General features: G+C 35.5%; 1 protein-coding gene across 8 annotated transcripts in view; it reads right to left on the minus strand.

Annotated features, from left to right (window-relative positions):
- The window catches only part of GULP1 (GULP PTB domain containing engulfment adaptor 1), a 143729-nt gene that overhangs the window by 64467 nt on the left and 54278 nt on the right, over window positions 1-24984 (minus strand). For 7 of the 8 annotated variants that reach the window (XM_087949590.1, XM_087949595.1, XM_087949592.1 and 4 more), the window contains 2 exons: window positions 23321-23447; window positions 8997-9058 (listed from right to left, as the gene is read on the minus strand). In XM_087949590.1, the coding sequence (XP_087805716.1) occupies window positions 8997-9024 (28 nt within the window). In that variant the 5' untranslated portion in view covers window positions 9025-9058; window positions 23321-23447. The remainder of the gene's footprint in view (window positions 1-8996; window positions 9059-23320; window positions 23448-24984) is intronic. The other variant, XM_087949594.1, reaches the window with a different exon arrangement.

Raw genomic sequence — 24984 nt, forward strand, 5'->3', positions numbered from 1 at the left:
AGCAAACTTTTGAGATTTCAAAATATCTGTATTAAGGAGAGCCTTCAGTAGCTACACAAAGCATTCAGGATTAGACAGCTTAGAAACAAAGTAGGTAAAAAATAAGGTAAGATAAGGTAAAGTAAGGTAAGGAAGGTTAGGTAAGGTAGAGCTACATCCCATTGATCTGTCAAATAAAAGCATCACACTGTCTGAAATAATAATATCCCTTCTTGGAAAGTCTCTTTATGACATTGAAGGTGATAATGAGAGTCAGACAAATATGTCAGAGACCAAGAGAAGAAGACAAGAATAAAGAGGTCACAAGGCATTAGCATCTTTCACAATGTGCATCAAATTCAGGCAAATTCTAAATCTTGAATTACCTCTGTTTCAAAAGATTTGTGGGTTTTCCACAGCCACATTGGTTCTACCCTAAATGTCCCCAAATAGAATAGAATAGAATAGAATAGAATAGAATAGAATAGAATTCTTTATTGGCCAAGTGTGATTGGACACACAAGGAATATGTCTTGGTACAAATGCTCTCAGTGTACATAAAAGAAAAGATAAATTCATCAAGAATCATAAGGTACAACACTTAATAATGGTCATAGGGTACAATAAGCAATCAAATCATACTAGGAAACAATCAATATAAATCGCACAGTCATACAGTCACAAGTGGGAGGGGATGGATGATAAGGAGTGATGAGAAAATTAATAGCAATAGTAGTGCAGACTTTGTAAATAGTTGGACAGTGTTGAAGGAATAATTTGTTTAGCAGAGTGATGACATTCAGGAAAAAAACTGTCCTTTTATCTAGTTGTTCTGATGTGCAGTGCTCTATAGCATCATTTTGAAGGTAGGAGTTGAAACAGTTTATGTCCAGGATGTGAGGGGTCTGTAAATATTTTCACAGTCCTCTTTTTGACTTGTGCAGTATACAGGTCCTCGATGGAAGGTAGGTTGTTAGTAATTATTTTTTTCTGCAGTCCTAATTACTCTCCAAAGACTGTGTCTGTCTTGTTGGGTTGCAGAACCAAACCAGACAGTTATAAAGGTGCAGATGACAGGTTCAATAATTCCTCTGTAGAACTGGATCAGCATATCCCGTGTTAGAAGAATTGGCAGTTATTTCTTCCACAGTAACAGTTATCGAGATGCAGTTATCGAGGTGCTCAATAATTCTTCTATAGAATTGTATCAACAGCTCCTTGGGCAGTTTGAGCTTTCTGAGTTGGCACAGAAAGAACATTCTTTGATGTGCTTTTTTGATGACGTTTTTAATGTCAGGTGTCCATTTTAGATCTTGTGATATGACAGAATCTAAAAATTTGAAGGTCTCTACTGTTGATACAGTGTTGTCTAGTATTTTAAGAGGTGGTAGTATGGGAGAGTTTCCTAAAGTCTACCACCATTTCTACGGTTTTGAGTGTGTTCAGTTCCAAATTGTTCCGGTTACACCACGAGGCAAGTTGTACAACCTCCCATCTGTATGCGGATTCATCGTTCTCTCGAATGAAACCAATCACTGTTGTGTCATCTGTAAACTTCAGTATTTTAACAGATGGATTGTTTGAGATGCAGTCATTGGTATATAGGGAGAATAGAAGTGGAGAAAGCATACAGCCTTGGGGGGGGGGGGCTGTGCTAATTGTACAGGTATCAGATGTGATTCTGCCTAGCTTCACCTGCTGCTTCCTGTCTTATGATCCACTTACAAGCATGTTCAGGTACCTCTAGCTGGTTTAGTTTAGTTAAAATAATGTCTGGAATGATGGTATTGAATGCTGAACTGAAGTCTACAAAGAGGACCCTTGCGTAGGTATTTGGAGATTCAAGGTGTTGTAGGATGTAGTGCAGAGCCATATTAAGAGCATCATCTGTCGATCTATTTGCTCACTATGTTCCAAAAATATCCCATGCAGCAAAACTGTGCTGTGTTCAAACCTAATACCAAGCCTTTTTGACCAGAGTTGGTGGAATGAGTCACAATGATTTGCATATTACACTACAATTATAACAGCTGGTTCCCCCAGAAAATATGGGAGACACAAAGAAATCATACTACAGTATGATTTATGAATCCCAGTACTGTCTTATCACAGGAAACCAACCATCTTTCCAAGTCTTCATCTTTCCACAGATATAAAAACTGTCAAGGTAAAGGATAGGTGGAAGGGAGTCAGAGAAGAGTAGTATCAAAATGTTGCCAACAATCTTAATTATATTTCACATATAGTATTTGGCCTCTTCCATCATGAATTCATTTTTTATAAAAATTGTGTACCATCTCCTTCAGTTTGTCTCTCCAGCAAGATCAAACAGTATAGAATAGAATAGAATAGAATAGAATAGAATAGAATAGAATAGAATAGAATAGAATAGAATAGAATAGAATAGAATTCTTTATTGGCCAAGTGTGACTGAGCAATCAAATCATACTAGGAAACAGTCAATATAAATTGTAAGGATACAAGCAACAAAGTTACAGTCATATAGTCACAAGTGGGAGGGGGAGGGGTGATAAGGAGTAAGGATAAAGATATTTAGGACTTTTCTTTAAGGAAAGGAAAGTCACTGCTACCCAGTGCCACTGGTACCTCCTTTCATAACTGAATGATCAGAAGGGCATGGATAAAAAGAGACTCCCTTTTCACAAATGATAATTAAATAAATTTCAGGACAGAGAACATTCCAGTGCTACTGTCATCATAGGAAGGCTCGCCACTCTACAGAAAGTCCATTGAACAGTTCTCCCTAAGAAGAAGCAGGACTATTAGTGCAGAAAATTGTTGTAAACAAATTTGTTCAAAAATATTTTTATTTCCTTGTGACTTTTATGTTTATCTTCCTTCCTTTGTATTTCAATCTGTTTTCCTTTTGGATTGCTGTTTTATTGCTCTCTGTAAGCTATCTGCAATATCCTTTAGGCTTTAGTAAATAAATAAGTTAATTACTTTTGAATAGGCTTTTTATTTTCATTTCTAGACTTATCCCCTGAGAAGAGAAGTGTTCTTTTAAAAATTTAAATTCCAGGGCCTATTGTTTCCCCAAAGTGATACATCAAGTACTTCGGGTTTTTTTTACTCTGTACTTCTGAATATTTTATTACCAGTCTATACAAGCATAGCCCATACATTCCTATATAATTCCTTACTTCTTATATTAAATTGTAGTCACTGTCCCCTATTTTCCCAAGTTTCTATAATTCACAATCATTGTGCTACAAGATCTTTTCAAATTTATATCATTTAAAGTTGGAGACTATTATAGGAGCTGTAAGTGAACTGACTTTTTTCCACTTAGTTCTGACAATTTTTTCAGGCTATGCCAATCTCTAACAGGTCCTTTAGCTCATTTAGCAGTTTTGAACTTTCAAAGTGCATCTTTGAATGCCATAAACTTTAAAAATAGCAGTGCAAAATTAACAGCCTAACCAGATAAAGGCAGTCCTTCCTCTTATAAGCAGGCAGTCCTTCCTCTTGTTAAGCAGGCAAGAAAAATAAAATATGGTGGGCTGCTTCACTCTGGCTCATGGGTTTGGCTGGTTGCTGAATTCCAAGCTCTGCACATCTTCTAAGTCAGGGGTCCCTAAATTTGGCAGCTTTAAGACTTGTGGACTTCAACTCAGCATAGCTGGCTGGAGAATTATGGGAGTTGAAGTCCACAAGTCTTAAAGTCGCCAAGTTTGGAGACCTCTGTTCTAAGTCCATGCATGCTGCTTGTTGATATGTTTCCATTTTTTATGGCAAACCTAGCTTTTTAAAGATAAAAAAATGCTAGGAATACTAATATTTACAAAGGAGATGAACACCATCACTGCAGTCCCTTTTTTCCAGAACCTCAAGGTATGTTGCTACAACTGCAGTTCCTGCTATTTTAATACCTGTTTCGCAATCAAATGAAGCTAATTATAAGCTGTTTGGTTTTTTGTAGGTGTTTTATTTTGGCAGAAGCTATAAAAGAACCAGCAGCTTTGGTACTGTTTTCCTCATTAGTTTTTCTTCAGAAACAACATCATGGATTTCCACATGCAAATTATATTAACTGAGCAAATAAATGGCAGAATTCACATAATATATACCCACAAAGCAATGCTAAGAAATATTGTGTTGAACAGGTTCAACAGGGCAACTTTAGATTCTCTTGTTCCATCTGATTTTACTTTTTAAAGATGTTTTCAATTCAAAACAATAAACGTGGCATACAGTATTTCCAAGGAAATATCTAAAAGTCACCTAGACTCCAGGGGTATTCTTTTTTTGGGGGAAATGCAGTAAAGTTACATATTGCGTTTGCTTGGAATTATGCCTAATTACCTGCCCCCCCCCAAAAAACATAGCAGGCCTGGGGTAGTGGACAGCATCTTAGAAAGGACAGGAAGCAAAGTGATTTATTAGATTTATACTCCACCTTTATTTAGTACAAATCAATTTGCCTTCTACTACATGAGTATTTTATCACTGGATAAGTTCACCAAGGCAGTATTTTGTGCCTACAGTCTTTGAGTTATGTCTTCTAACCAGTGGTGGGATTCAATTTTTTTTACTACCAGTTCTGTGGGCATGGGTTGGTGGGCACGGCAGGGGAAGGAAACTGTAAAATCTCCAGTCAGAAGTGGTATTTGCCGGTTCTCCGAACTACTCAAAATTTTCGCTACCGGTTCTCCAGAACTGGTCAGAACCTGCTGAATACCACCTCTGCTTCCAACCCTCAAAGGCTAGAGATATCTAATTTAGAATATCTAAATCTCCTAGCCATTAGCTCTTAATTTTTGCACTGTGTTTTACATTTTATTTTAAAAAGCAAGTATACCCTTTTCAAGCTATAATTACAATGTATAGCTTACTCATTAGTTGAAGCAATTTATTGCTTATTCATTTCACCATTTAACCATAAAATTCAAACAAAATTGTATTTTCTATTTGAGACATAAAAATGAAACATTTTACCACATTATGATATTCAAAATCAATCACTATATCCATAAAAATAAACTCAATCTGCCTTGAGGTTAACAATGCTAAAATACCAGTATATAATTATGTTTTTTCTTAAATTTAGCATATTTGCCTTGGCTCAATTTTTGATGTCTATCTGTACCTCCTTATGCAATTATCTTTTTTTTTTATTATGTACATTTACTTTTTACTCCCAGGCAAATAAATATCTCTTAAAGAAGTTTGGGTTTGGTTTATTATTCTCCTCCCTCGTTACACTTGCTTTTGCAATAAAATGAAACACCAGGATAATATTACTGTAACAACCACCAAATGAATACTGTACCTGGCATAGTGCAGATTTCATTTTAGAATAGGTTAATTGTTCTTTAAATTTTTAATATACAGTTTAGAGTTGTAATACAAAACAGTGCCTAAAAAAACCCATTCTTACTAGAGTTAACTTTTAAACCATTTGGTTTGGTTGGCTGATAAATAATTTATGACTTAATTTATATGTTTTTCTTGCCCTGTTCCCATTCTTTTTCTTTTTTATATTAAATGTATGTAGGCCTAAGGGGAAAAAGACATAATTAAGACTTTTTAATCTTTGTGCTATTGTAGACTGATTATACCTGACATCAGTGCAATCAAGCGGGTTCAGAAGTACTTCACAAGAAAAGTCTTGCATTCTTCTATACACAATAGAATTCCTTATGCTACTAGGCTCAACATTCTCAGTTTGGATACTTAGAACTGTTTCACTTGTTGTCAGACCTAGGTATTGCATATATGTAGTAATTTTTTACCTATAAATGACTTTTTCTGTTTTAATCACAATAATACGTATGTGAACAACTGTTTAAACTCAATGTAAATCATTCTAAACTTGACTGTAAAAAAATATGATTTCTCTAATAGAATTGTCAAAGTCTGGAATGCTCTACCTGATTCAGTTGTCTCAGCTACAAATTTTCAGTTTCAGTCACAAATTGACTTCCGTGGACCTTACTTCATACTTAAGTGGTGAGTAGAGGGGGTATGCATAAGTGCACCAATGTGCCTATTGCCCCTGTCTTTGTATTTTTATTCTCTTATTCTTGCTCTCATTTTTGTTTGACAAATTCCAATAAATAAATAAAATAAATAAAGGCATGCATTTGTACATTATCATCCTCATTCTAGATATCAAAGAATACACTTTATCATTCTCCACACTACTACTGCTACCACCAACAATAACAAATAGCTTCCAAATAAACCCGCAACTGAACTTAATATTACACAAAACAGAGAGTCAACTTCATCTAACAGATAAGGTTCTGGAGAAGGAATGTGGAAACCAGAGTTTTAGTCCTGGCTTAGATGCGGTGGCTCAGCGGTTAAGGCACTGGGTTTGTTGGTTGGAAATCTGGCAGCCCAAGTTTGAGATCTGAGTGCCACCCATCCTTCCCCAGTTCCTGCCAACCTAGCAGTTTCAAATGCAAGTATATAAATAAGTACCACTTTGGTGGGAAGGTAACAGCGCTTCACGATGGCATGCTGGCCACATAACCGCAGAAATGTCTTTGGACAGCGTGGGCTCAGTGGCCTTGAAACAGAGATGAGCATCACTCTCTATAGTCAGCAATGATTAGTGGAGTAAAATCTGCAGGGACTTCTTTTACTTTTAGGTAGTTATACAAACTGAATAAATGAATGTGGCTCATTTCACTATTTAACTCGATGATATGTGCCAGTTACTCTCTCTTTGTCAATGGCAAACAACTTTTGCCACTACTCTCTCTTTGTCAATGGCAAAAAATGTTGCCACTAAAACCAACCTTCAAAGAAAGCCCCTACTGATTGACATAATTTCCCCTGGATTGTCTATCAGGAGCTGCTTCATTGAATTCTTGCAAGATTATAGTTATCTTCATAATGCAAAGCACATTACCCTTACTTTTAAAATGGAAGCAAACACTTTCAATCTACTCTTCACAGCCCCACCAGAGGAATAGAGAAGTGCATAAGCAAAAGGATTATTCCTGCTCATTTCTGACACATTAAGCATGAAACCATTAATTTAGAGCACCACTAAATCATAATTTGTTGCAACTTACACAATCCTATTACTTCTCCCCTGCTGGCAGGAGATGATAGGCATTTGCCTGCATTTTCAACTACTGATTACCGTAATTCATTATTCCATCTCGGTGAAACGATTCTACTAAGTTTAACTGAATTGTGTCTCATCCTGACTGGTTTCAGTAAATTTCAGTGAACTACGGTTTGATCAATAAAATCAAGATGGCAACCATGAAAAACTTAAAAAACAGGTAAAGCTTTCATTGCACCATCATGGTTGCCTTGTCTTTGTTAACCATGCTTTGTGGACTGTACTGCAGGAAACCACAGTAGAAAATAATGATAGTTTCTACCAAATTGGATATAAAAAGATCATTCTGTGTACAAGCAGAAACTAAAGCAATGTTTGTCTTATTACAAACTATTATTTGAGTATTATAATTCCTAAAACCTCAAATCAAAAGCTTAAATCAGAACTTTGTCCTAGCATTTTAGATGATATATAGTATTATAGGTGGGAGGCTCATTCAAAGTATATGGTGAATTCATTGGCCAGAAATATTTTGAATACACATTGCCATTTATATAAGAGTAGAGTTCCTTATTTCAGGTTTTTAATACTGTTTTTTTTTAAAAAGAAAATCAAGGATTTTTTCCCCAGCAGACCACATGCAAATTTCTGAAAATAGATATACATATTACATACATATACATATACATATATATACATTGTACAAACACACACACACACATATATATATATATATATATATATATATATATATATAAAATATATATATATATATATATATATATATATATATATATATATATATATATGTATGTATGTGTATATATATATATATATATATATATATATATATATGTATATATATATGTATGTATGTATGTGTGTGTATATTATATATATATATATATATATATATATATATATATATATATATATATATATATATATATATATATATATATACACACACACACACATTTGTCATCGCACAGAAACAAGAAAAAATGAATGTATCCATTAGTCACATGTCAAGACAAGTGTAATGGATGAATGGTCTGCATCATATTACGGAATGTTGTCATGTAAATAGCTCATATATACCAGTCATAATATTTTTAAAATAGGTCGTGTGATAGAAAATGCTTGCCAGGAGCTTCATTGTTCTTCAGATTTAATCTCAGTTTCTAAAACTGGTGGCCATTTTTTGTACGTGGTAAATCACTATTTAGTAACTGTTTCTTGTCAGGTGCTAAGAGAGTGGACAAATGACAATCATTTTCCTAATCCTCAGTTGACAGCTACAAGAATTTAAACCTTGTTGTCCTTATACATTGGGTTTGTATTTGATATCTAGAAGCCACTGGAATCCTTTTGTAATTGGTTTAATAGCTTTTCTATAATCTATTTATAAGAACTCTGTGTCCTTGAAACACCTATTTCCATTCTGACTTGAGGAAAGCCTGAGCGTTCAGACCAGAATACCCAATGGACTTTTTTCATCGTTACAGATTTGGTCAGTCAATGAGATTATCAGGAGAGTTTCTATTATGTGTGATGAGTACTCCAGAGTGCCCTCACAAGTCAGGTGCATGAAAATGCTCACTTCGTCAGGTGCCCATTTGGAAGATTTCTAATTTTTTTCCAGGTTTTGTGTGAATGTTAGTTTTTCTTTTTCTTTTCCCTTTACCCTGACTCATTAATATAAATGATTATATTAATGTAATTATATAATATGATATAATAATTAGATAATAATAATTATATAATAATTATATAATATTATATAATTTTAGCCTATCTTTTAAATCTTATAAACCACTCCTCTTACATACGGTAAATAATTAAATAACAATTCATTTTATCATAATGCTCTGGCCAAATGTCATTTCAAGTTTTGTCCTTCTGAAAGTTGTCTTTTTTTCAATGCTTCTTTTTTTCACTTTTTCAATATCATTGAATTGATACGGCTTACCTTTTTTTCTGCTAAAAGCACGATTCATGATGAGAAATCATCCACTGTGCATATGATTTAAACTAAAAAATAAAACAAAACAATATATATATATATATATGTATGCATATATAAATTTTGATTAAAAAGTGACATTGCTTTCACAATATTTAATTTGCAAGTACTATTAGATTCATGATATATACTATGAAAAATGTCCTTAAAAAAAGAACTAATTAACACATATATTCTGCTATATACTTGAAATGCAATCTAAAAAAGATTGCTAAATGCAAAAAAAAGTCTCACTAATCTCTATTAGATTGACCCCTACAGTTTGAAGACTAAAATGCCAAGTAAATATAGATTGATAAAGATAGATTGGATAGAAAGTGAATTCCTTAAATTTAAGACAATATCAACACTTGGAGTTTTCAGTGTACTTGGACTTTTCAGTACCCTTGGAGCCCCATTTTCTAGAGATGGGTTTTGTTTTGTCTTGCTTTATTTCTTCTATAAGATAAATGTACCACAAATGAATTTCTCTGGATTTCTGCCACCATATTCATTGATTAACTCTGATCACATAGGTTTTATTTATAAATGAACCTTCAAATTAAATTCTGCTAGGTTCCGTTGACTTTCTGAGGAAGCTGGTACGGAAGACTTGAAATGGTGATCACATAATTGTGGGGCTCTTGCCAACATGGCGTAAGCACAAATGACTTGCCAAGAGCCTAGATTGCAATTACATGACCACTGGGGTGCTGCAGTGGCTGTAACTTTGGGCATGAATCTAAATCTCTTCATTCATTGCCGTCAAACAGTTGCTGAACGAATGGTCTTTAAGCAACAAAGGCCACATTTATATTTCCAGAGCAACACAATTATTTATTAGTTTGGAACATACCAGTTTCTTAATGCAGAAAATGATGTACATATTAAAAAAGCATATTTTCAGATAAGATTACTGTTAACAAACAGTATAAAGAACACAACTCTAATGATTGAGTGGTGGAACTCCCAAAATATGGCAACCACAGGGCATCTCCTCCTAGTTTACACTTGGAAGAAAAATGGGAAGAAGAGAGATTTGAGATGAGTAAGTCTCATAAGAGGTCTGAGAGAGTCTTAGCCTTGATAAAGCATCATTTCTCAGGTTGGAATATACAGTATATAGTGCCAAGGTAAGAAGATACTGACAGAATATAGATACACTGTAGAATCAAATAACTCATGTGTTCAAGGTGAATTGATTTAAGTTAATTTTATAACATTTTACTTAAAACGTTATTTAAACAAAACTGTTTAATATTTTCTCCTATATTTTCCATGTAGTTATCTCATAGACAAGCAAGTAAATGAAAAAAGGAAGAGTTTAATGACTACATGACAAATATAATCTAAGTAGATCTCCTATAATGAATGGAATTTCCCTTATTAACTTTTTATAAAAAGTAAACATTTCCATAACCAGAAGGGTACACAATAATGATTCAAAGATAGATTATACTGTATATAATTGTGCACACAATAGAATTTATCTTCCACTCTGCTCTAAATTGCTATCCTTATACATTGCATGACTTTTTTTAAAAATAAAATCTTTTCAGAAATAAAGTTTTGTCAATTAACATTTTTAAAATGTCACTGTTTCTATTTTGATACGATAAACATATGACCATGATGTCCCTAGATCATGAGAATGTTTGCCTCTGCTTATGCCTCTACTTCCTCCCTAAGAAAGAAAGAAAAAAAAACTATATAGATAGAATGAGGTTGATCTTTCTGGCTTATCTTAAATGTGGGAATTTTTTCTGAAGGACAAGCTGCATTTGCATCTTGGCAATTCTTGGAGTAGCATCATATATAGTGTTTATATTATTAACAGTTTCACAGGTTCTAGAAATAGATTGATTGATTAGGAGCTGCCAGAAACTTCCCCTCTGTAGGAAAGGCAACACAATATTCCAAGTAATGGCAAGGCCAGGAAAAGAAAAGGATCATGGGAACAGAGCTTACTTTCTGTCTGGATACTAATACAACAGTATTAGTGGCACTATCCTTCTTAAAATTGGCAGAAGATTTAAAGTGGAAGAAGTAGGACTCTTGACCATCATTGAAGAACACCGTGAGGCTCTACCGTACAGTGAATTCAAATTGGCACTCTGCTTTTCATAAATCAGGAATAGGATATTGAGATCTCTAGTTTACTTGTGAATGATTTATCTGAGATTGGCAAGTGTTTTCACTATGCAGAAAATTGAATACCTTGCCCTGTTGCACCTATCTATAAATCCAGACATACCAACATATGATACTACTCAAACAAGTTTAAAATTGGACAGAATCATAAAAATGTAACTAATTCAAAACACAACTAATACCTAGAGCTGACAAATGGAATTACTGAACAAAAATAAAAGGATAACAGAATAAGCAAATACATTATGTACATCATGAATAAAGCATTCAGTCTGGAATGGTTCGTCCATTTTTGATACTCTCAATTCTGGCATCTTTCAGGACTGATGAGAATAATTTGGAGTGGGCAGCACTGTTATGTGGCAGTTCTACTCTTTTCTTTTGTCTCTGGTTTCAATCAATGGTAAGTAGGGAGGAGATTGAGTCCATGATCTCTTACTTGGGAGGGGGGGAACTTATGACACTTGTGGGTGCCATAGGACTTGATAATTGCTCTTGTTTAACATCTACATGAAACCACTGGATGAGTCATCTGTTTGGGGTCAAGTATCATTAATAGGTTGATGATGCCCAACTATACATCACAAATTCAGATCAAACAAAGGATAAGATTGAAGTATGTCCCAGTGTGCAGAGACTCTATGGGTCTGGATGGAGAAGAACAGACATAATTCTGACAAGAGAGAGGGGGTCAGAATATTTGAGCCCACTGGATCTAATGATTTTCTATTTTTGGGCTTGGATGGGGTTGCACATTCCTCATTAAACACTGGTGCACAATCTGGAAGTTGTCTTAGACTCAGGTCCTTTCAAAAAGTTGTAGCTAAGCTGGTCTTTGTACAGTATATCTAGTGCACTCTTTCCTGGACGGAGAGGCTCTTCATACAGTTACCTCCAACTTGGTCAACTCTTGACTCTCTACATGGGGTTGTCCGTGAAGAAGCTACAGTTAGATCAGATATACTAATGCAGGAAATGAAAGGCATGTCCTTATACTTTTGGGTGCCAACCACTTTGTGGCTAGAATTGATTACTAATTAGATTCCAGATGTAATTCAAGGTGCTAGTTATCACCATAAAGTCTTTATGGCATAAGGTAGAGACTGGTTATTTGAGGCACTGCTGCTGTTCTTCCTCTACATCCAGTGAGCTAGGAAAATGGGTGTGTTTGGGGTCCCATTAATTTAGCCATGTCATGTGGTGGGACCCAAGCCTTTTCTGTCATAGTGCCTGCCCGCTGGAATGATATCCTTCCAGAGATCTGGATGGATCCCCTTAGAGAGGTGGCTGTTCTCCCAATACTTGCATGTGGTGATGCCCTGTCAAATGGTTTTTGTTGTTTATATGTTTGCTCATATTTTTTTTAAGACATTAGACTGTAAGCCACCTCGGCTCTCTGGGAATCAGGCAGCCTACATGTTCTACCAAATAAAGCAAATAATGAATGTACTTTATTCTGAAGAAGCTTGCAGCATGGCCAGTGAAACATCAGCATTGCCTCATCATTCAATATCATTCATTTTCCCACACAGCATAAGTCATAAGTCATTTGATAATCAAGAACAGCTGTGAAAACCTACCCACTATGATTAAGTTGAATAATATTTATTTACTGAACCTCTTACTTATCTGGAAAGCACTTATCTTGCAGCACTTCTTTTTAAAAAAAACGTTTACTAAATATATCTTAAAGCACAGAAACCATAGTGCAATAATAATGGTTTGCCCATGATTATGGCGATTCCTTTGAAACAGGAAGGAAGCTTGATTATTATTTTTTGTACTATGCAAACAAATTATCCTATTCAAATGGCGAGGGAAAACTGAAGATTTAAAAACTACCTACCCCAAACCCTGTGAAACTCAAATGAGAGAGCAGAAAAAAAGGAACAGTTATAGGGGTGAGATAAAGAGTGGCAAATCAGCTACCATTATTTCTGCTTAGTGTAAAGCCAGTAGAGAAGAGGAGGCAGAAAGTGGAAGCTGGGCAATATTAGAAAAGGACATCTAAGCGATACTGTTTTTCAAATTTCACTAATGGAACCAAAGGTAACACTCATCTTAGAACAAAGAAGGCCTGAGTGAGGAAAAGGGAGACAGAGTGAGGAAAACAGACAGAGAAGAAATAAAGAATTATGTGGTACAAATACAGGAAATACAACAATGAAGCGTACAAGAAGTCAAGATTAACAGATTCTTCCTGAAAAAAGTATAGTATTCTTGATATTTAAATAATGTATCTTTATTTGAGGCCCAATTTTGAGTTCAGCATCTCGTTAACTGAAATAACTTAAATACTGAATACAGTATTTCTAGCACAAAAAAGTGCAATTTGGAGAATATCTCTTTTTGTATGTAATGTAGAGCTCAAAACACTACAAATCACTGAAAAAAAAGTCTTGATTCAAACTCTAACATCCAAAATATATCTACTCCTCAACAAAACTCAGGCCTAATGCTACACAGTACAAAACAGCACATGTAGTAGCAGTTGCAAAGGCCCTATCACTTGGGAGATGAGCAGCTACTGCATTTCCATGCCCTTTCTCTTGCCAAATATCTCACTTTAAGGCAGCAAATCTCCCCAGAATACCACAGAGATTCCCTCATGTCCACCACAAAAGTTTCATTTCAAGCATTAGCAATGGAAAGGCATGTGGATCCATGAGGAATAATAAATCTAGATTTATTATTATGTAGATTACACATACATAATAATAAATCCTACCAGGCAGATAATTACCCAGCAATGAGATTTAGCTGATACTGTGATGAATTTCATCCTAGTCCAGAATGTGCTCTTGGTTTAACAAATGAAGCAAGCTAGGAGACATTTCCCAGCAATATTCAGTCTTTCTGGGATCAGTCTTGATCCAATTAGAAGTTTGAATTTTTAAATTCAAAGAAGAGAGCTTCAAATTTGCTAAATCAGCTCAAGTCAAGAAGCCGACCTTCAGTAACAGAACCCATAGCTAAAATATAAAACCTCATACAACTGCAGAGACCCTGAAGACTCTTGACTATTCCTTCTTGCAATGCTGTAACAGAATATGAAGTAGAATAAATAGTACTCTTTTACACAGTACTATTAAATATCTTCCTTCTAGTTAGAAAAAAAAAAAAAAAAGGAGGAATGAGGAAATGTACACAATCCAGATGGGTTCAAAGATCTTTATGGGAAAGCTTAATTATTGGCATTCCATTCACCACAATGATGATTGTAATTGTTTTAAGATGGTTGTAGAGCTTGAGGCAACAACAGCAGCCCAAGATATTTTCATTGCTTTAATTAACTATTTAGAATCTGTCCTGGAAATCCAGAACAGAAGCTGTTCTTTCAGTAGTCGGATCAACAAGGTTTTCTATTTTAGTGAAATGGGTAAACAGAGACTTTTACATAATGAAGCACTGGTTGCCAAAACACTCAGCCATAGTTGAAAACTGAGCTAGACAGTCATGAAAGTGGTGAACAACATTAAAGGTCACTTACATCATGCCTCTGTACTAAATTGTGTGAAGAGCTAAGAAGAACTCACTCACATTTCCCTAAAACTGCAAAAAGAAAAATGGTTGAGGAAGATATTAGAGTTGGTTTATCTAGTATTCCACCTTACATCAAATGTCTAGATAAATCTCATCATGCTTGAGTATACTACTAGGCAACAATAAAGAAGTTAAATCTCAATAAAAAATTTTTGTCATGCTGTTTCCTAGGAGTTTAAAATTGGAAATATATTAGTAATGCAACCACATATAATAAGCAACTCTGAAGAATGCTGATTTATTGGCAACATCTTTTCTTTAAGTTATAATTGCAACAAGATTCTTCTGAAAATAATCTCTTCCTTAGGGTTCATATAAATTCCATATTTATTTAATAATTAAATGTGTGTTTTTAAGATGCATACTGAAGGCAATTACACTCAGGGAAAATGGAATAAAAGTGCTACAGTATATGATAGATTTGCTTAGGATACTATCTGCAAATGATGGGGGGGGGGGTGAAAACCTCTCCATTTAAGCAATGTAAGTAGGTCTCTTATACAGATCCAAGAATCTGGATCTCTTTGCTGCTATCTAGCTATATAGTGTGTGCAAGATATGAGTTCAGTTACTGTATATAGCAATACAGGTGACATTTATAGTCAACTCAATCCTGATGAGAAATTCTCAGAGGGACATAAAGGAATCTTATATCTTAGAGTGATTATTCAGGGCACTTACCAATCAAAATAATTTCTTAAATAAAGGCATCAGAATGAATAACTGTCCTGAAGCAATATTTGTGTTATACCTTATAGCTTTACTTGAAATTGAAATAGCTTGGGCAAATGTTTCTTAACCCCTTTTACTGGTCCACAACAGAAAGCGTCCTCACATATTGCCTTACGGTGTGGTATGCTGGCTTGACAGCCGCAGACAGAAAGACATTACAGAGGGTGATGAGCACAGCACAAAACATCGTAGGCTGTTCCCTGATAACTACTAGATGACCTCGCTAGGGCTCGTTGCCTTAGAAGAATGAGGAAAATTCTCAGGGACGACTCACATCTCAGTCAGCACTTCTGAACGGAAATTAACTTCATGTCAACATAGTATGATAGACTTGCGGGGTCAGCATGTTGTGCAACAAGGTCACATAGTGTAATAAGATTGGGACTGGGTTAGGGACTTCTGTCCTCATTGTGTGTTGTTTGGGGTGGGTGCATGAAGGGAGGCTCAGCCAATCTCATTGTACACATGTTGTACTCTGACAATAAAGATAATAACTGGTTTTGCAATTGTGACAATATCATGATTAATACTGGGATATAATAGTGGCTACTCCTAGATTCACTCAATTTATATCCTCTCTAATCAATACAAGGGGACTTTTCCCTTGATATGAATAGGACCTTGAATATTCTCAAATATAATCTAGAAAACTGAAGGATCCTCCAGAAAAGATTCTGGGGGTCTACGTGAAACTGAGAAGTAGAAGGTTTCATCATATATGTACAGTGCCCCAAACCAGGGGTCACCAACCTTTTGGACCTCAGGGACCACCTCAAAATTTTAAATCCCGCAGACCACTAATATGAATTTTGACTGACTGTGGCTTGCTGACATTTTCCCAGGATCTCTGCAGAAAGCAGCAGAGACCCTGGGAAATTTTTTTTTAAAAGTCTGCTGGAATATTCCCCACCCCATTTTCATATCTATTGATCATTCTTTATTTGGGATCGCAGGATACTGTCTCCAACTCCATTCTCAGGGGGAGGGAGGGAGGGAAGGAGGGAGAGAGAGGGGGGGAGAGAGAGGGGGGAGAGAGAGGGAGAGGGAGAGGGAGAGAGAGAGAGAGAGAGAAAGAGAGAGAGAGAGATTTGGCTTCATGCAAGGAAAGCAGCAGAAGTCTTTTTTTCTCTCACCCAAACTCCACCAGAATGGTACAGCCTCTTGGAGCAGGATGTCTTGCAGGGTACCAAAGACTCATTTCTGGCGGAGTTGGGGGGGGGGGGGAGAAAGAAATTTTTTTGCTGCTTTTCTTGCTTGCAGACAAAAGCAGAAGAAAGAAGCGGAAAGAAGCAGCCCGGTGGCCAGGCCAGGTGAGTGGGGCAAGTTCCCCCTCCGCCCTTTCCCCCTCCCCTCACTACCTCGTGTTGTTTGCAGTGCAAGCAATGCAAGCCTTGCATTCCTGCAGCCATGTGTTCCTGCGCAGCCTGGATTAATTGCTTTGGGGGGTGCTTTGGGGATGACATTTCTCTGTAGACCACCAAAATTTTCTCGTAAACCAGCAGTGGTCTCCAGCCCACTGATTGGCAACCACTGCCCCAAACTATCAAAGAAAACTTCAAATTAAATAGTGTATGCATACACACAAGAGCATTTATACATACATATATACATTAGTTACTGATTGTGGCTTAGTGTGAACTTTTACTTCATGCTCTGTTAATGATGGGGTTGAAGACAGTCATGCTTGAAGCTTAGCAAAAAGCATTTGACTCTGACTAACAAGATAACAAAAAGAAATCCTCATATCATCACTCCATTACAGTGACATTTCGTATTCCATCCCCAGATACCTCTACAATACTACCTGTCCCACATAGAAGGGATATTCACCTTCCTGGTTTTGACACCCCATCTCCAAAGACAATGGAGAAGAGATTTAACAGCATCCCTTTTTAAAAACACCTTTGTGTTTATTCAGATGCAATGACCGAGACTTCTCACCCTTGTTCTCCATGTATCATACTTAGCATTTAGAGTTAATTTTCTTCCACAATAGCAGATGCTGGCCTTAATCTGAAATCTTACCCTTTCTGTTGACAGATCAATTCAAGATAATCATTTCAAAAGTGAAAAATTGCTCCGCTATAAACCATACTTAAAAGACAATGGTTTTGATGTGAATCCCTCACTCTCTAATTCCATTCCACTCTTACTAACCACCCATCATACGCATGATCACATATATACCTGTATGTGCACATACCATTTTTATTTCTTTTTTCTCTTTTAATCTATATTGAATAGCATCCATACAATCTATTATTAGGTTTTTTTTAATGCCTTTTTGGTCTTTGACCTTTTTGATCTCTGACAGATACAATATCACATACAATTAAATAAGATTATTCATTTAGTTGCAATGCATTGATATACAGTATCTCACAGAAGTGAGTACACCCTCTCACATTTTGTAAATATTTAAGAATATCTTTTCATGTGACAACACTGAAGAAATGACACTTGGCTATAATGTAAAGTAGTGAGTATGTAGTTTGTATAACAGTGCAAATGTGCTGTCCCCTCAAAATAATGCAGCGCACGGCCATTAATGTCTAAACCCCTGGCAACAAAAGTGAGTACACCCCTAAGTGATAATATCCAAAGTGGGCCCAAGTAGCTGTTTTCCCTCCCTGGTGTCATGTGACTTGTTAATGTTACAAGGTCTCAGGTATGAAGGGGGAGCAGGTGTGTTAAATATGGTGTTATTGCTCTCACTCTCTCATCACTGGAAGTTCAACATGGCACCTGGTCACTGGAAGTTCAACATGGCACCTCATGGCAATGAACTCTCTGAGTATCTGAAAAAGCGAATTGTTGCTCTACATAAAGATGGCCTAGGCATAAAGATGCCAAGACCCTGAAAGTGAGCTGCAGCATGATGGCCAAGACCTACAGCAGTTTAACAGGATAGGTTCTACTCAGAACAGGCCTCACCATGGTCAAGGAAGTTGAGTGCCCATGCTCAGCATCATATCCAGAGATTGGCTTTGGGAAGTAGATGAGTGCTGCCAGCATTGCTACAGAGGTTGAAGGAGTGAGAGGGTCAGCCTGTCAGTGCTCAGACCATACGCTGCACGCTGCATCGAATTGGTCTGCAGGACTGTTGTCTCAGAAGGAAGCCTCTTCTAAAGATGATGCACAAGAAAGGCCACAAATGGTTTGCTGCAGACAAGCAGACTAAGGACATGGATTTCTGAAATCATGTCCTGTGGTCCGATGAGACCAAAATAAACTTATTTGGTTCAGATGGTGTCGAGCATGTGTGGCGGCAATCAGGTGGGGAGTAAAAAGACAAATGTTTCTTGCCTACAGTCAAGCATGGTTGTGGGAATGTCATGGTCTGGGGCTGCATGAGTGCTGCCGGCACTGGGGAGTTACAGTTCATTGAGAAAACCATGAATGCCAACATATACTGTGACATATTGAAGCAGAGCATAATCCCCTCCCTTCGAAGACTGGAGATGGAAGATGGACATGAGAAGAAATATAAATCAGAAAATATCAGATAAGGTTTCCAAAGAACAGTATTTATGGTTGTGTATATCTTAAAATAAATGTTTCAATACTCTTAGGAATAAGTTCAGTTAAGTCTTTGAAGGAGCTCTGACATTTTTCAGGTTCATGCAATGAAAAGTCCTGCAAGACCTTAAAATGACTTAATACAGATGAAAATGCCAACTTGATGACAGAAGATTATAGAAATAGCCTGCCTGATTTGATTAAATTATGAGCGTTAATTAGCTTAAAAGCATAATGTACTTTTTCATTTTCTGGACTGTTGAAATTATATAAAATGGATCCATTGGTGTTCTGCATTTCTTAAAATCATTAAAGAACAAAATCAATATAAATGTTATTTACAGCTCTTATATTAGAATGTCACTTTATTTTGGAGCGGAACAGAGAATAAGCCTTGTCAGTCGCAGCCCTCACCCTGCGAAATATCTTCCTTCCTGAGGTGAAAGTAACCCCTATCTTGCTCGCCTTTAAAAAGTCAAGATCATTCTTGTTTGCTATGCATTTGAAGGCAGAATATGCTTTACATCTCTCCTGAGCCTCTGGTTTGACATAAGTCTACATTTCATAAATATAAATCTAATTACATTTATTGAGTGTGATAGTTTATTTTATGGACTGTCTTATGTTATTGGATATATGCCACTTGGAGTCCCTGAATACGGTTACTGTATAAATTGGATAAATAAATAGCTCCAATAAACATGTTTTAATAAACCATTTTTACTTATTTGATCTTCACAGACTCAATAATAATTGTTGACAGAGAGGGTCAGAGGGAGGGAAGGAGAGAATGTATATATAGACAGATCTTGATTTATGACCAGAATTGGGACTGTTGCTAAGCAGGGTGGTTCTTAAGTGAGTCGTGCCTGATGTTACAATCTTTATTGCCATAGTTATTAAGCAAATCACATGGTTGTTAAGTGAGTTTCCCCCATTGACTTTGCTGATTGGAAGGCAGCTGGGAGGGCTGCAAATTACAGTCACATGACCCCAGGATACTGCAACCATTATAAATACATGCCAATGCCCAAATTTGATCATGTGACTCTGGCGATGCTACAATGGTTTAAGTGCAAGGACGGGTCATAACTAACTTTTTTTCCATGCTGTTGTAGCTTTGGTTGCTAAATGAATGTAAGTTGAGGACAACTGTATTCAAGTCCTCAACTTACAGACATAAATATATAATACAAGACAATTAAGAATATTAGTAGAGCTGGTATTCTACACAATATGAAGTCTCTACTAAGAGGAAACACAATGAGCAAAGAGCTAAGTACAAAGGCTTCCTGTGGTTCAGTGCTAATTTCATCCAGGCTTGTTTTGCTCTACATTTTAGGGAAAGATTTTGAGAAGAGGTTATATTTATCTTTTTTAAAAAATGGAAAGCAAAAGAAGCAGATGCCTTGAATAAATGTTTTGAAGTAAAGCTGAAATGGGATCATGTTACACTTTGATTAATATCATTTGGAGAAACAAATAAGTCAAATTATACTGAACATATGCAGCAAAATTGGAAAAGCATAAATATGTTTTGATAAAAACATGCAGAGTCCCTAATTAGGGCAGCCAAAATAGAGTACTTTGCTCACAGTCTGAGGTAAATCGAGTTAATTTATTACAGTTTGATTAGCACTTTACTAATTCAGCGTCAAAAGTTTCTAGTCTCATAATAGATAATAATTTCCATATTCCCTACGAGGTGACAGAAGACTTATTGTATAGCTCTAAGTCTAATGCAACTCTCTCAGACTAAAGTGCCATGAAAATAATGTTGGGGTGCTAATCACTACCAGAAAACAGAAAAAACAAGAAAAAATAAATACTCACAAGTTGAACTCAAATCTTCTTGAATTTCAAGCCTGTCTTCCAATCTTGGACTTTTTTTACTACAATCGCAGAGTCAGGGGAACTGGCAGTGACAACAGGAGAAGAATTTAGGACCACATTTAGGTTTTCTACCCATGGAGTTACTCTTGTACTAACTTCTTCAACACCACAGCACGTGCAAAATCATTTGAGGAAGAACGGAAAATATAGAATCGCAGTGTAGTTAATTATTAAAAGACAACATAATGCAAAGATAGTTAAGAAGACTTTTTCCAAGTAACTAGAAGTTCAAAATTTTGCTTTGGATTAGACTGTAAGTAAGAAAATGGTAGCTACAAAGAATGTAGACCAAGAAGAGTGAATCGTATTAAAAATAAAATACATTAGGGATGAAACTGAAATGGAAGAGTTTTGAAGAAAATGTTTCAGAAATGTATTTTATACAATAAAGAGTAGTACTGAAGAGAATGCTATAAATGTTATCATAAAAGAATGAATTGGGAAAATAAAGTAATATGCTGTGAGAATGTTGAAAAATGATAAGATTGCAGCGGTTGTGTAGTAATAAGATTGTGTAGTTCAAAAAAGTGCAAATTTGATGTGATTTCCTTATGGAACTGTGCTTCAATTTGTTTAATATTTGTTAAATACTCTATGCTCAAAGGTTGGAAGAATGCCTTTTCCCTATTGCAAGGGCATAGAGAGCAAGAATGAATGTAAAACACAAATGGTTTAGCTGGTGTGTGACTGGAGAGATGTTTGAATAAATCCTGATTAAAAGGGGAGAAAAGGGGACAATTATGAGAATTTGGGAAGTGCACAGCAACTGCATTCCAAGCAGTTCTTCAGCATTAAAGAACACTGACTGAAAAAGTGTATTAATTTTTTTAAAAGGATAAGATATAAGCTTGAATTATCAAATGTTTTGGATGAATACAGAATGGAAGTGTGGTATAGATAGCAGTTAAGCATGGGCAAGAAAAAAATTGAATATTTAGCAAATACTTCAACTTTGAGCAAGGAATAAGAAAATTAGGGGGATTCTCCAATTGTCTAATAGGCTTATGGATAATTATATATATAATGCTTATGGTAATGTTAGAAGGTACATTTATTGGAAATGTGTTCTTTGTTGAATGTATGTATTATTGACAAAGAACCCACAGTAATTGGAGCAAATATTAGATAGACTATATGATGCAATGGATCTGAAAATTAATGTAAATTAATGTATCACAGATCAAAATAGGCATAGGAGGCTGTTGGGAAAGACCATGAGGAAGCATAAGAAGCAAAAGGAGAGAAAATTCCCCTAATTTGCAATGAGAATTCCAGATATATGCAAAAGATATTTAAGTGTTTCTCTAGGTTAGAATTGCCTCCTCAACCATAAGTATTAAAGGAGGTGACAGTGGAAAATGATCTTTCAGAAGGTGTGTTTAAAGAAAATAAGGAAACATAAAGAGCATAATTCCAACTGTTATGTACTGTTACTTCAAAAGGAATTTGGCTTAACAAATAAAACTAATTAGTAGTTTCACCAACTGAAATATCACTCAGTTTTTGAACCATCTTTCAATGCATTTTCTCTCTCTATCTTTTGTGGATATTCAAGGCTATGTAGTTAATATTTTGGATGCTATCACACACACACACACACACACACACACACGCACGAACACAAAAATGTAAACCAAGTATGGATAATGTATGGCCTTACAAATATTGAATGACTCCCAGCATTTGTAAACAATTACTCAAATAGTTAGAGGGACAGTTTCCTCTTCTCTATATTATACATACAAACTCATCACACCACATTTAAATTTTCAAATTGTGCCTTGACTTTATAAAACAAGCATCAAAATTCAACACCACAGAAGAGCATTTTCCAATCATTGTGTATCTTTTTCTGCAAATGTAATATTTCTTTCAAACAGTTTAGATTCAGCTATAAGTAACTGAATGATATACACATGTGCAGTCAGACGAGAATGGGTTGAAACAGTTTTCTCTGAAAACAGAATTAACAAGTCACAGTAATCATTTGCAAACTTCCTCAATGCAATTATTTCCAATTCGTTGGTATTTACAGGTAGCCCTTAGCTTATGACCACAATTGAGCCCAAAATTTATGTTGCTAAGTGAGACAGTTAAGTGAATTTTGACTCATTTCATGACCTGTCCTGCCACAGTTGTTAAACTGAATCACTGCAGCTGTTAAGTTAGTAAAGTGATTGTTAAGTGAATCTGGCTTTCCCATTGATTTTGCTTGTCAAAAGGTCACAAAAGGTGATCATATGACCCAGGAATTGTCATAAATATGAATCAGTTACCATGCATCCGAATTTTGATCACGTGAGCATGGTGATGTTGCAATGGTCATAAATGTGAAAAAAGATAATAAATCTCAACAATAAGTTGTAACTTCGAATGGTCAGTAAATGAATTCTTCTCAAGGACTATCTGTATAAATATTAACAAAAAGTCAACATGAAGCATGAAATTCTTACCGTGATAAGCTCAGATTTATAGCAAGGATCAAAATGGTTGTTTGTTTTCAGGAGAAATATTTCATTTTTTTGTCCACATATTTGACTTCATGTAATAGTTTCCTATTTTCAGTTAAGGATGAATAGGCTGAAAGAAAGAAATAGAAAAGTCAGCTTATAAGAAAGTGAACTGGTAATCAGTGGAGAATTATTAAGAATTATTTAATTGTATTCAAAAGAATAAAAATATTAGAAATGTACAGCTTTTCAATTGTGAATTACAACGTATCACCCCTTTTGGGAGGGTATTTACTATTCCAAAGTTTCCTTGTTTAATATCTGATTTAATAGGAATGGAACCAAATAGCATTTTTCTACATTACCACTTACATTAGTCAAGTAATGGGGAATCGACATTGGGAAAGGGAAAGAATTTTCTAGAAGAGTAAACAAGTTTAAGAGTAGAAAGAAATCAGGTTGTAGGAAAATAAGCTTTACAGCCCTTAGAGATGAGCAAGAATATGGTTCTTTGGTTATCCAAAGTAAAAAAGCAATATACCTGACTATCCACTTCTGAAATTTAAATGGCAGCAGTAAACAGAAAAACCTCAAGGCATCTTTCTTAATAAATGTATCAAGGGTATCTGAAATGCTAGTTTAATACAATTACTTTAAGAATGATCTTAAAGTAGATCACTTCTCTAACCAGATTTATTTGCATTTACAAGTGTAAGATTTTCTATGAGAAAGATGCTAACTATGCGTATCTGTATTGATAGACTCAGAATTATATTATTTTACATTTTACAAAATACAAAAAAGCAGTTTGGAGTTAAACCCATTTTTAACTTAAAAATTTCCAATTTAAATAAAACATTGTCTGATTGATACAAGCATAAAATTTCTATATTCAGAACAAAGCAAACATGCATGCCACTCTGCTCAGCTGAGATTTTCATATTTAAATAAACCAAAAGATTTGTAACATCCATTTACAATTTTATACTGTGGTAACAATAGACATATTAATATTTCAGGACATTTACCCTTATCATCTAACAGAGCTATATCAGGTAATGAGGGATTCTGGGTTGCAACCAGTAGCCACTGGGGTCTATTTGTAGATTATGTCACTTGGACCTATACTGATCCAAAGAATATTATTCTGAAAAATGGATGATGGGATTAGTGCAAAGTCTATTCACATTTTAATTGAAACTTTTGAACTTGAGCATCCTGAGGACTGAGAGTCATCTTTTCTACTCTGAAGCAGCCAAGGGGGGTTAGGATATGTACTTGTGTAGAGTTGTAAACGTTCCAATCTTGGATGGCAAACCTCAGATAAAGAATGTTTCCAAGCAAATACAACTCAGGCAAACAAAGTCACTAATCTATGGATAAAGGAGGATTAGAGAGGGGAAGTAAACATATGTTAGACTTTAACTAGAGATAATTAATTGTATGGATTACTGTACTAAACAGTAACGAAAGTTAAGCAGTAACCAAAGTTAACCAATGATGGAGGATAACTAAAAATGTATATAAATACAAGACTATACTCCAATAAAGATCATCATGATTCAGTTGTTCATGATCAAACAACTCGACTGCCTCGTCATTACAACATACTTGCTAAGCAGGGCATTGGTTAATGGAAAAAGCATATGCCTAAATTTTACATTTAT

This window comes from Notechis scutatus, chromosome 1 (genome assembly GCF_049901735.1).
Source record: "Notechis scutatus isolate UNSWTSFEM ecotype Mainland chromosome 1, rNotScu1.2, whole genome shotgun sequence".
NCBI classification, from domain to species: Eukaryota; Metazoa; Chordata; class Lepidosauria; order Squamata; family Elapidae; genus Notechis; species Notechis scutatus.